Source organism: Nothoprocta perdicaria, unplaced genomic scaffold, assembly GCF_003342845.1.
Source record: "Nothoprocta perdicaria isolate Ctin4 unplaced genomic scaffold, notPer1 scaffold_42, whole genome shotgun sequence".
NCBI lineage: Eukaryota > Metazoa > Chordata > Aves > Tinamiformes > Tinamidae > Nothoprocta > Nothoprocta perdicaria.
The window spans coordinates 3,831,593-3,844,897 of NW_020455666.1; the positions used below are offsets into that span (position 1 = coordinate 3,831,593).

Consider the following 13,305-nt stretch of genomic DNA (forward strand, 5'->3'; position numbering starts at 1 on the left):
CCCGCTCCCTCCTGTACGCACAGTAGTCCACGCTCAGCTCCGAGCACCCTGGCACTCAGTCACCTACCCCACCTCGCTAACATCACTCACTCCTGGCCGGCCTGCCAGGTGTTCTCATCGCTAACCTGGTATGATTTGCACAGAGGGGATATAAATTCTCACAAATGAATGAATACATACGGGATTTGCGTGGATGGCTTTCCACACCCTGATTTCACGTGAAAAACACTGCTGGCGTGGTTAGAGTGAAGATCCCATACTTGYGGCGAGTGCTGCACTCGTAAAACCTCCCCTGTACACTAGTTAGAGCCAAGCTTTGACTGCTGCTCCTACTTCCATGCAAACATCTGGTTTATGCTGCAACTGTAAATGTTGCTGGGAAAGAGGGCAACTGCTAACTCGTAACTGCAGCACAAGAGGCCAGGTCATCCTCCCAGAATAAACAAGCTCTAACACAGGACAGGAACAAGTGACAAGTGTGGGCTGGGGAGRGACACCACGGGGGCAGAGCTGGGCAGCAGGATGCCCAGCAAGGCTGCAGCTACACGGGCCAAACTGCTGCTCGCCAGCACGTTCCTCCTGCAGGGAGGGAGGATGACTGCTGCAACCGCTCAGGACGCAGCAGTGCTGCCACAAACTGCATCCCCGTGGAGGGCACGGAGCCGGTAACACCACTCGGATAGACACAAGGCGAGAGGAGAAACGCTCGGGGAAGACACCGCGTGTCGGGCACCAGGGGAGGCTGGAGGGGGGCAGCGCAGGGTCGGGGTGTGTTGGACAGCAGCAGAGCCCTCCCCAGGCAGCGCGCTGTCCGTGATGGCAGCAGCAGCCGGCACGAGGAGCCGCGGTGCCGGCAGGTCCAGCGCCGGCACTGCAACCACCGCTGCTGCATCACCCAACCACCCCCGGTCATTGTTTTTTTACCCTTTTCTTTTCAAAAGAAAAACTTCAGTCAAATACTTGCATCATATTAACCATCTGTGTCTGAGAAGGGACATTCGCAGTAGCTGCATAAGATCAACGGACGAGGCATTACGCAGGCCAGTGTGCCGCTCCCCGGCGCTGGCAGCGGCTCCGATCCATTCTCCCTCTCCACCTCTCGGGAGAACATCATGCAGGCTGCTAACTCAATCACTTTATTTGGGCATAGGAAAACTTTTATTTACAACATGTTAATTAAAAAAATACTTGACAAAAAAGGCATACAGTATTTTATACTAAAAGAATAAAGATTTTTATTAAGCACTGTAAGTTGCATTCAATAGCCTTCAAATACACCACACCACAATCCATCTACAACCAATCAAACCCAACAGTAGTTCATTCTTGCACAATCCATGAGTTGGGGCAGAACTCCCTTCAACTTACATTAAGATACCTACTTAGCTCTTGCGGGCAGGGAATGGGGAATTACACCTCATTTCTGATCACTAATGTGTGATGAAGAGCATCAGGAGAATTATATGAAAACGAATATAAAGAAATGATTCTGATTTTGAAGTACATTAAGTTTGGAAACACTAACAAAAACATCAAAATGATACAGGTATATTTGCTTATACTAAATTCTTGATGGGAAAGTTCTCAAGAACAAGCCATTTGTTTCCTGCTACAGAAGGGGGGTACTTTTTTTTTTTTTTGAAGATCAAAGCTTTTTTTTTTTTTGTTTTTCACAGAATTTCATATTTGCTAATATGAAGGCATAAAACAGCAACAGAGAACAATAATGCATACAGCAATGAGTACACCAGGGTAACGTTGATATTCAAAACGGCTAGATAATTTTTTTTTTTTTTAAGTTTTAGAATAAATGCAACAGAGGTCAATAATCACAAAATTTTAAGGTTAGAGCAAGATCAGTCAATGACTAAACATAGTTAACATCTTTTATAGGACTATTACTGATTATTAGCTTTTTGTTTTGCAAATGGGCACAGTACTTGTAAGAATGGAAGAAAGAGGACAATAACATGCATAATATTAACTACACACTTTAAAAATTATGAACCATGCAGAAGTTTAGCTCAAATAGTAGTACTAATGGTCTACGTCTGATTCAAAACCACATAGTTCATTGATCACGGATGCATGGTATTAGTCACAAAAAGTTTCAGAACACATTGTGTTTATTTTGAAAGGTCATTTGCATCTTCTATGATTTCAAGTTATCTCCATTTAACTTGCTTGTAATGTATGTATGATGTATATTTAAAATCAGCAGAACTGCAATATTACTCTATAATTTTTAGTTTCGATAGTTTGCACATTTTAACACAAAAGAACCACATCAACGGTGATGAAATTTAAGAAAGAAAAAACTGTGGTTGTGCCTTTTTCCCCCCATAATCATGAAATCAAAGCCTTAAAGAAAGCTTTATTGTGACACAGTAATGCAAAATCAAATATAATGGCATACATATGGTGCCAAGTACTAAAAATTATATTTTAAGCTATATATACTTAAAGACTGCCAAAATTTGTTTTCTTTATATTTCAAAAAACAAAACTACAAGCTTTTGTCATAACCAGTTTAAACTTTATGTATACTTCATTTTAAGTGCGGGAGTCAAATGCTCTTCATTCTCTTTCTTTTTTGTTTTATTGTAGCATTTTGACTACAACTGGTTAAAACTAAAAATGTGTTGTTTAAATCTCTGACATCAAAGAGGGATCCGAATTTCCAAAGTCCTCATTTTTCTCTTACGGAAAGGAAAAAATGTACGTAACTGTAGGCTCTCTTTCTTTCCAGATATTCCTAATCCTGACCCTTCCCAACATCCTTCACCCTCTATAAAAAATAAGTTTACTCTTCTTTTTTTAAGACAGTGGCCTCAAGAGCATCATCTTTATGGCAAACACTGTCTGCATTTAGTGCATTTAAGTGAGGATTTGTATTGCACATTTTAGAGTCATTACTCAAGGCACTTTCAGACTGATTGGAAGCCCTGATGTCTCCTGTATTCCCATTCATCTGGGAAGCTGGTTTTTCCTCATTCACAACTCCATTTTCGGCCAGGGATCCATCTGAAGACACAATTGAGGATTTAGATTCCTCTGATTTTGACTTAAGTTCTTTGGCTACTTCTTCTGCTGAAGCAGCATAAGGAGGTTTGCCCTATTTTTTGAAAAAAGAAGAAAATTACTGAAGAACCACTATGTATCTGCAATCTGTTCAAGTGACACTATTAATGGGCAGCATGCAGTGTGTGGAAATACCACAGGTGAACACTGTAGTAGCATAGACTGCTGAAATAAGAGGTGGCATCCAGAATTAGCTGCATAGGACAGCACAGAGGTGAAAGAATTTCAGTATTTCTGAGTGCTTTCTACTCATGCTGTTTTATACTCCTTTGGTTAACTGCACTTTACACTCTGACACTTATTTGTGATCCAGGGGCCACATAAAAGCCTGGAAATACCAAAGCTGAGAATCAATATAGAGCTTAACTGCTTCTTCGTTCGCAGATAATATAATTTAATGACATTACATATTACTCAAATACAATCAAAGCTTATTTGCAGACAAATATTAAAGTGCAAAAGTATCATGCAATCCTATCTAAACTGGTCTATACTTTTGAGATTAGGCAGCTGATTTCATATAGGAAGCATATAGTAGGGTCTCACAAGACTGAGCACAGCAATAAAAAACAGATAGCAATAGATCCCATATTTAGCTTTSAAGTATCTGCAGCAATGAATACCAGCAGAAGCACAGTAATTTCTAAACAACAAAATACAAGTAGCTTGGGCTGCTAAGAAGCAACGTTGTTATCAATCACACCTTTAAAGTCAAGTACTAAGAAATGGCTAAGATATGGACGCCTTACACACCTCAAGCAGCAGTACAGTTCTGTAATATAATAATCTTCAATCTGACATACTGGCAACAGCCTGGTTAACTCTTTTCTGAATTGCTAGAGGATTTTGTAGGTGAAATACTTAAAAACAGTTGGTGTCTAATATCAGCATCATACACKTGCTTTCCAGGAAATCACAAAATAGCATTTTGTAGCAACACTGCAGTGATACACAGCTGGTGTAAGAGGCCAGTGCATACCTAGCACAGGGGTAAATGTCTGTATTTTTAGGCTTTCCTAAGAAGTGTTATGTTTTACTTTAAATGTAAGCTTTTTCTTACAGAATCAAGGGCAAAAGATTTTATTTAAGAAATACTAATTTTTCATATTTGCTGAGTACAATCTGCTGTTTGCAATCATGTACCTCTAAACTTTACCCATATCACCTCACTAGTAAAATCAATAAAGACAGTGGATTCTATGSGGAGGATCTTACTTGGTATAAAAGTGCATACTGGAGTCTGGCCCCAGGCAAGCACTCTTTCCTTAAGTGCCTAGGTTTGTAGGACAGTTAAGAACACYGTTGCCAGCTAATCTTAATTAGTTATTGAAATCTACCCTCAATGCATTTAGTTTCCCCAAGTTCTCCTTTGCCACATGCATCTGAATCCATTCTTTTACTCTTCCTGTAGTAGAAATGTAAACTATAAAATGCATTAATTATTGACTGGCAATGGTAGGATTTTAATGAGCTCAGAAACTAATCTACAGAAAATGTCACCATTTATCTTTCTTCTCCATAGTACAGGTTCAGTTTTAGATCATGAAACTTGAGATGTCAGGCACTTACCATCTAGATTACATATAATTAAAAAAAYAGGAATGTCCAAAACTAGCTTTCTGTTAAGTCTGCCTGAAGTGCTCTCTGAGCTAGGTTTACAGGTGTAAACCTGCAGTAAAGCCCAATGCATTTGGAAGTTCTTTCTCCAGGCTTCCTTAATATTTGTGTTGAAATATTTGCTAACTCTTATTTCAACTTCTCTCATTATTTTAAACTCTCTCCTGTTCTCATAGATAACTGGCACTGTGTAAGCGCTGCCTTCACATCAAAATATATTTTCCAGCTTCTTTGTAACAAGTAGGCTGCATCAGTGAAAGAAACACTTTCATCTTTTTCAGTTGTGCTGATCAATATTAGCTGGCCTGGAAGTGCACACTATATACACTAGCCTGTAACCRGAGTGTATTGAAGTCAAGCACATGGCTTTATTACCTGAATTGCTCCCTGGCTTTTATAACCTCTCCCATAGTACCTTCCACCTCTTCCAAAAGTTCTTATCACTGGAGTGGAAATAACTCCTCTAGGACGCCTGTACGCATTGAGGAAAAGAAAAAAGGGAAGAAAGAATGACACACATGAACTTTGTTTAAAAGCATTTCAATTATTAGTTTCCTTAATATTTTCTTTAGCTTTATTATCTAGTAACTAAAATCCATCTTTCTTTAAASCAGCAATGTATTTAATCAATTCACAACTACAGGGTTCCACTACTTGCAAGTGCATAAATTCTAAGCAACTTTTTGTTTTCCTAGTAATTAGATGACTATTTCTATAGCTCACTTTTAAAAGAGAAATGAGTATTTTCAATTTTTGCAAAAACATCTTTATAGTATCAAGTTATCTTTACAGACTGTAAGAGATCAAAATAGTTCTATTTCAAAAAGAATGCACAAGCAATCTCAACCATTTTTAAGCCAATTTCTTCCCATTTAATAACACTTCCCATCGACCTCCCATGCCAGACACAGAAGAAATCAGATAAAAGGGAGGAAAATACAAAATTGCTTTGGTTTTGATGCGAGAATACGAAGTGATCTAAGAACACAAGGAAAAAAAATGGAGGCTTCAGGCACAACTGACACACGTAGCAATTTATCAAGTTTGCAACATTTTCAAATGTAGGCTTCCAACCAGGACACATCAGGTGGTGGCTTTTCTATTTGATTAAATAAAGATTAGATCAGACAAAATAAACTTTCACCCAACCCAAACTATTTTAATGCACACAATTACAGAAACTTAACTTCCTTTATTATTATGTCAAGGACTACTTCTCGCCTAAAAAATTGTTTTCATTTTCTCTCCTGGAAAAACAAAGAGTAACAGATTGCCCACTTCTCCTCCAGACCCACTGCCTCACACTGTGAGGTCCCAGTGTCACCACTGACCCCTCTGGGGCGCACAGGGAACAGACACACGGTGCTCAGGTCCAGCTCTGCACCCAGCAGCTTCCAAGCTGTGTGGGCTGCAACTGCACAGCAGGCCATTCTGGCACCAAATGACAGCTGCAATTCCCAACCATACCTCACTTTCCATATAGCTAATGTTTCATTACTTGACAAATCCCATATGCCAGTAAGGGCCCTGTGAGCTGATTTTGCAAAAAAAAGCAGCCTAAGTTTTTGCTTAGCGCTGCTACTTCCTGCTGCTGTTGCGCTGGAACAACTGAGTTAAGTTGAACTGACTCAGTGCAGAAACACTGTTCTGTGCTGGGTGTCTTTTCACACCCAGCAAATTCCCACATTCAGCAATAATCAATTAAATAATGGAATTTAAGAAGAAAAAAAAAAGACTAAACGGGAAATGTAGTATATTTTACATTGCAATTASTCTTGCTTCTTTCTTGGTAAAGATTACAATTTTTTTTTTTGACCTAATTATGTAAATGGTGTGAGTATACCCTTCAGGGAGCTAATAACAGATTTGTCCAACTCCGACTCATATCATACTAGATATATCGACAGAATACAGCTAAGGAAGGCATATGGTATAATTGGTATAGAATGGTAAGAACCTCAACTTTAATGTTGCCAAGAGGTACGACAGAATAGTTTTGGCATGTCTTACCTGATCCTTTTGGCTGAACGTAATAAAAAAATGAAAGAGAGGTGTGTGGAACTGGACAATCAAGTGTAGAGGAAAAAAGCRTGCACTTGCTTACTAAAGAGTCCCTTAGCAGCAAATAGCATCCACAGGCAGGGAACTYGATTTTTAAAGATGTTTTTAGATGGTACACACTTAAGCGTTTCCCTATTTTATTTTTAGTATTGATTGATGCTATCACTATCTGTGGTAGTTCTTACTCTTTGAGTAACTTTAGTAACTCTTAAGTGTTTAATTCAGTAGTTTTAACTCAGTAGGATGCGACTGAGACACGAAGGTTTGATATTCGGATTTTTTCTATTTTTCTGAGGTGACCACTTGCATTCAAACCTGCATTCAAACCTAACTGCCCAAAGGTTGCACCTCTGCAACCCTTCTGCATCATAAACGTAGCTACAGAAGCAATAACACCCTTTCAGTGATTTCACTGCTCATAGGTAAACAAGGCACTTAAGACCTGCCAGGATTATTTCCTGCATTACTTCCACAAAATCATGTGTTTGCGTCTTCAAAAATTAAGAAACTGCTATTCAAATGAATAAAGTCAATAGTATGTACAAATGTAAGACAGATGAGTGCCTGAAAGTGTCTCCTGATAATCAGTCATGATGCTTCAGACAACACCCTTGGTTAGGTCACTATAAATTACCTCACCCTTTACCAGAAACACTAGCACAGACAGTGGATTCAAGTTAAGAAAGCCCTTACACAGACTCTACTTTTAAGTTGTATTGATTAGCAGGAGAATTTATAACCACAAATCTCATTTAAATGGTGAACAATGCTGTGCACTAAAATTGAAGAGTAAGATTAAAATACCTAAAGGAGGTTGGTGTCTCATCACGTTAGGTTAATCCACTGATTTCTGATGCTATTCTGCAGGAACAGAGGTGTCCTTTAACCTGTACCGTTCCCCATGAATAGCTGTCCAATGTGTCTGAAACAGCACTTGATGCCAATGTTTTGGGACCCAAATCTCATTTTAGAGTATAAAAGGTTCCTGACTAAACCCACTCACTTTAAAATGTCCTTTTTCTTTCCTCTTACACCCAGTCTACTTCCTTGCTGTTATTCATTGCTGCTTTTCTTACTTCTCCCTCTCCTGATTCCCTTCTTGCAGGACTTTAGGTCCCATCATTTCCTCACTCAGTCCAACAGAGGCAATCAAACAGTTAACATTGACTTTAGCCTCAAGCTTCACAGCGTGTACTTGATGAAAGTAAGGTTAGAGAGAAATTCACACAGCTCAGACTTACTCTTTCMGACTGCTTCCCGGCTCAGGATGATATGAAATGTACCTACCGTACTCCACTCCTTTAATACAGCTAAAGGCAGACAGAATACATGAATCACATGGCAACTTTGGGAGCTGTCTACTGTAATGCACGCAACCTAATTCAGGATGATAGACGGTTCTGTAATGCACAGAATAACTAAAACCATGGAAAAAAGAACTTGAATGTAAATAGCTTCTTGAAAATAGTCAGCAGTCATAATATACCTACTGCATCCCAAAGGCATTGCATGGAATTTCTAATGCCCCTTCTTTTCCAAGTTCTACTTCTATTCCAATTACTRTATCCTCCAAGTTGCACTTACCCTCTTGCTGGTCCTCCGACAGAAACGACCTGCAGAGGAAATGGCCCTCTACCCCCTCGTCCACGTCTGCTTCCAGCCCAATGGCCGACTACAGTGCCGGCAATTTCAAGTTTCCCTCCCTGAGAAGGAATAGGTTGGACTCCTGCATATAAAAGCAAAACCAGAACTTGATATTCACAATCATTACATGGAAGTTACTAGTGAATGGAAAACATGTTCCCCTAAATTTTATGACATATGGTTTCCCTTCTCATTTTGTGGTCACTCAGAAGAACTGTAATTCCAAGAGTGTTTTCTTTTTTTTTTTTTTTTTTTTTACTACATATATATGAATTCTGAATTGGGACATGATTACTTGATAACTCCAGTTTCAGTAATCAAAAATACATGTTAGATCAGCATTAAGAAGCTGAAGTAAATTTTTGCAAGCTATCTGAAGATTATTCTTTTTACTATATTCTTAATGAAGAAAGGTTTTTCTAAGTTTAAATGCATTTTTTACTGAACATCAAATACGAGCATAAGACATAAAGATCATCATTTCTGTGAAAAACTTTTTTGGCAGAACTAGCTGCACTAATGCTAAGCTGTTACAAAAATGTAACATTTAAACTGACCTCGATGTGAAAGATAAGTTTACTCTTTCTCAATAAAGCAGCAGAAATATAATTGTCCAAACTACAAATGTAACTTCTATTAGGTTCATTTTTTATCTGTTTCTTGCCCTTAAAACAGCATGAGGGCCTAATAGATATTTCAAGATATTTAGGTAAGCACAATCGAGCCAGATGTTACTGGTAAGACTGGCAGCACTAAAAGGGTTGCAAAACAGCATCTATGCAGCCATGATTAGTCCTCAAACGTTAATTCACTAGGAACTAAATTGCTGATTAAATTCAGAAAGGTTCATACTGCTCTGTACTAGCCTTTCAGCTTCAAATGCATATTGTTCACAGTGGCAACGTTATTCACACAATGAAGCGTTACAGGTATGTTTCGTCTTAGAATGAAAGCTCAGAGGCCAAAAAGCCCCATCTAAGTACRAGGAAAAATGTCTACCTTAAGTGAGTAATGAGAATTAACAGTTTTCTGCTATCTCACTTTAYAGAAAAGCAATGAACACAAATAAATCTTGTGCCTCTGTCCACACTGATGCAACACCAGTGGAAAAAATGGGTTAGGGGTAACACAAAAGCCAAGAATTTCCATACTGTGTCTTCTTTTTATTTTCCCCCCAAAAAACTCAATCGTCCTCCAGTTTTAGAAGATAGTTGCTAATGCATTCAAGAAAAGATCACTTGGCTACACRGTCCATCCTAACATTTTAAAGCACAGGAGATGGAACATCCCATTCAATTTTAAAACTGTCCTGTATTTGAACAAGGATTTTCTAGGCGTGTAAGAGACAGGTTGACACTGAGACCAGTTTGCCAAAGGAACCTAGGGAAAAGGCTCTAGGAGAGCAGAGCAGACAGTGAGTGGTTTTACAGCGACCTGAGAAGGCTCGAGAAGAGCAAGAGCTGCAGACAGTTAGGGAGAAGGGGAAACGGGCAGTCAGTAGAAAGCCTCAGACCAAACCATGAAGTGAAGGAAGCTGTTGCCAGAAGCTCTAAGAAAGGGGTTCGGGGTATAATTACCGCCCTGAAACTTGCTAGTCCTGTTGCTGTCATTGCCAGAGAAGGCTCCGGAGTGTCCTGCTGCTGCTGCCACCCGGAAGGCCCGGTAAGCGCCTGTGGCTACTGTATCCCCATAAGGGCCTCCGAAGCCATAGACTCCTGTTAGACCCAGGGTAAAGAAAGACAGGGGAAAAGCGGTGAGGGGGCCGGGCCCGTGGGAGCTCCCCTAGCAGAGAAGCTGCTGCCAGCGCCCCGGCGGCACCGCGGAGCGCCCCGGCCCGCGCCTCCCGCCTCGGGTACGAGCCGCCCGCGCCCCCAGGCCTCGGGTGCAACAGGGCTCCTGAGGCGGAGGGCAGGCCTGGCACGGAAAGGGGCCTGTGGCAGCTTCGTGGCTGCGAGCTTCAATGGCTACAGCTGTGGCACCCCACGAATGCCTTGCTCTGGGTGTCCAGTGTTAACGTACAAACAGCTCCCTGTATCTGAGGGTATGGTTATGAAGAAGGGAATACATCTAGGAACAGCCTGGAGTGGTTTATTCAGTGACCTCCAGTACGTAGACTCACTTGAGGTGCCAAGAGTTAAGTGACTATAGCAAAATAATGAGGGATGGGAAGGAAGAAAGGTTGTCATCAACCCTGGCAGTTAAACTGTGCCCGTTAATTAAGGCATTTTGAGTATTTATAAACATAAACTTTTTAAAGAACAGTGCAAATAAGAGCTTTGTCATATGATTCCATGTTGATCCGTTCCTCTTTTTACTTTTTCATACAATAGCTCTAAAACTATTTGATCTGGCACAGCTACTAAAAATCCAGATGGAAATATGCAGCACCACAACACATTCTGCATTGCTAAGCTGTCGCTAATAAAAACTACAACAAAATGCAGTGACTGGCACACAACAGGCTAACCACTTATTTTTACCTATTTTTCCCCACGAAATTAAACAAGCAAATGATTTTACAGTATTATGGCATGAAAGACGAGATGTGCATCATGCTGCCGTCCCATCACTTACCAGCAAAGCCTCTCCCCCTGCCCTGAGGTGGTGGGACTGGCCCAAAGTGTCGAGGATACATAGAAGCTGGATAGAAAGGCATGGCAGGTGGAGGCGGGAAAGGGAGAGGATGATTCTGCCTGGAGAAATTTAATCCTTCTAGGATGCTCTGACGCATCTTTTCAACCTTGGCTGCCTGCTCAGCCTATGAGTAAAGAGAAGGTCACAAACAGACGTTACAATTTTGATTTCAATTGTGTAATATTTACATATCAGATTCACAGAGGAAAGCAAAAGAAGATGGATAGTGAGAACATTTTTCCTAAAACTAGTTACTCATAAAACTAGTTTCCTGTTTTTATAACTAGTTACAGTGTAGTTATTATAAGATAGTAACTTTTTATTGTAACTAAGTCATATCACATATTTGTACTTTCAAGATGGCTGTAAGAAACATGAAGAAATTTTGAACTTATGGGACACAAGAATGACTTTGTTGAGGGTAAAATATGAAGTTTTCTTTCTCCATAAATTCATCACAGCTTAGTCCTTTGTGACCACAATGCCATCTTGATGCAAAAAGATGGCATTACTTGCATGAAGGAGCATGGAGTTTCCAGCTAAAGTAGCTCATTACATCATAGCTGCATTCAAACTTCAGTTTCCGGAAAGGATCAAAATGAAATCCAAGAAAAAATTCCATCAGTTTATTTTTTGTAACATCTACTAAAATGCCATCTCAACCAGCAAGAAAGTAAGAGACATATAGCAAGCTGACAGATACCTATTAACTATACACCTTTCATTTCCCTTTCAAGTAGACAGGTAACACATTAAATAATGACTGATAAATCACATCTAACACTTGGGAAAGTTTAGCACACTTGATATTAGCTTATAACAGTCTAAAACTACACACCTGACCATCACAGAGGTCAATGAGAGGAACTTTCTCCCGGCTTGCTTTGATGAGCTTGGTCTGGAACAACTTTCCATCGAAGTACATCCACGGACAGCAGTGCTCCCATGGAATTGGCTGTCCGCAGGCATCGTTTGCAAAAAGCGCCATATCGACACCGCTCATAAATAAAGCGGACAGCTGAATTCCTCGGGGATCGAGATTCTCAATCTGGTAAAAAAAAAAAAAAGTTTAGTAATGTAATAAAGAGAAGTAATACAAAATAATTCCAATAGGTATATTATTTTCAAAACTCATGAAAATAAAGCAAGTTTAAGAAGTTATCCAAACTTCATGCTCTGTTGCCTCTTCAGCTAGCAGAGTGCCGCATAACCTATCACATATACAGGCAAAACTGCAATACACAAAGATGTTGCTTCTGTCCATCCAAGAGATGAGAGAAAAAAAACAGAATTCTGTTGCCTCAAACAGAAAGCACATGAAATAGTCCCTAGTATTTCATGTTAGAATTCAATTTATCATCAAGGAGACAGTAAATTTCAAGGGAAGGAGTATACATCTTTAAATTGTGGCTTTTTCTAGTGTAAAACATATATGATGCATGCTTCAGCTACATTAAGATCATTCATAAAGATGAAGTACAGTTTTTCGATCAATGCTAAAGCATACTGCAGCAACAGGAGCTTTTAAGATATTTATACAAAATTATCTGTAGAAAAATTCATTAAAAATATGACAATTTCTTCCAAACAATCTTGCATTTCTGAGATACTTTTCACTTTTTAGAAAGCTTCAGGAATGAACTCAAAAAGAGAATTCCAGCTTTCTTCCCACATATCACATCTCCCTTCCAACTCCTTTATAACAGAATTTCAATTAGCTTTTTCAAATTTTCCAATGTTAGAGAATGTGGCTCCTATTAACAAAGTGATTTTTTTTTTTGTGAATACAAGAGTTTTATTTAAAATTCAGTATAGATATGCAAAGGTAAAATTATATCATGAATAAGAGCTCAGAGTAGAAACAAAAAGTTGCTTGTGGCAAATATTTTTAGCTTAGAAACAAAAAAAATAACACTAACATTTGCCAATATATTTAAAAAATATCAGTCCTTCCTTGGGAACATTTTCAAGACTTTGGTATTAAATTTTAAAATCAAACTACATTACCTTCCTTATGCTTAAGCAACCTGTAAGATCCAAAAGACTATCCAGATCGTTTTGCAGATATGCAGCTGGGTTCAAACTCAGCTGCTCTTTCTGTCTGACTTCAACAAAAAGAGAGGCAGCTGCTTCATATGAAGACAGTAACAACATTGCACGAAATATTGCATCTTTCAGTTAACCACAAATATTAGGGAAATGGTCCATATAACTCTCCATGTATGATTTAAAAATAAAACGTGGAGAACAATTTCTATTAAACAAAAA

General features: G+C 39.3%; 1 protein-coding gene across 2 annotated transcripts in view; it reads right to left on the bottom strand.

Annotated features, from left to right (window-relative positions):
• Window positions 1-1,313: 1,313 nt before the first annotated feature.
• FAM120A (family with sequence similarity 120A) overlaps window positions 1,314-13,305 on the bottom strand; it is a 41,787-nt gene continuing 29,795 nt past the window's right edge. The window contains exons 12-17 of one of the 2 annotated variants that reach the window (XM_026046067.1): window positions 11,876-12,085; window positions 10,978-11,161; window positions 9,981-10,118; window positions 8,344-8,485; window positions 5,074-5,170; window positions 1,314-3,115 (exon numbers count right to left, since the gene is read on the bottom strand). In XM_026046067.1, coding sequence (XP_025901852.1) covers window positions 2,804-3,115; window positions 5,074-5,170; window positions 8,344-8,485; window positions 9,981-10,118; window positions 10,978-11,161; window positions 11,876-12,085 — 1,083 coding nt within the window. In that variant the 3' untranslated portion in view covers window positions 1,314-2,803. The remainder of the gene's footprint in view (window positions 3,116-5,073; window positions 5,171-8,343; window positions 8,486-9,980; window positions 10,119-10,977; window positions 11,162-11,875; window positions 12,086-13,305) is intronic. The other variant, XM_026046068.1, reaches the window with a different exon arrangement.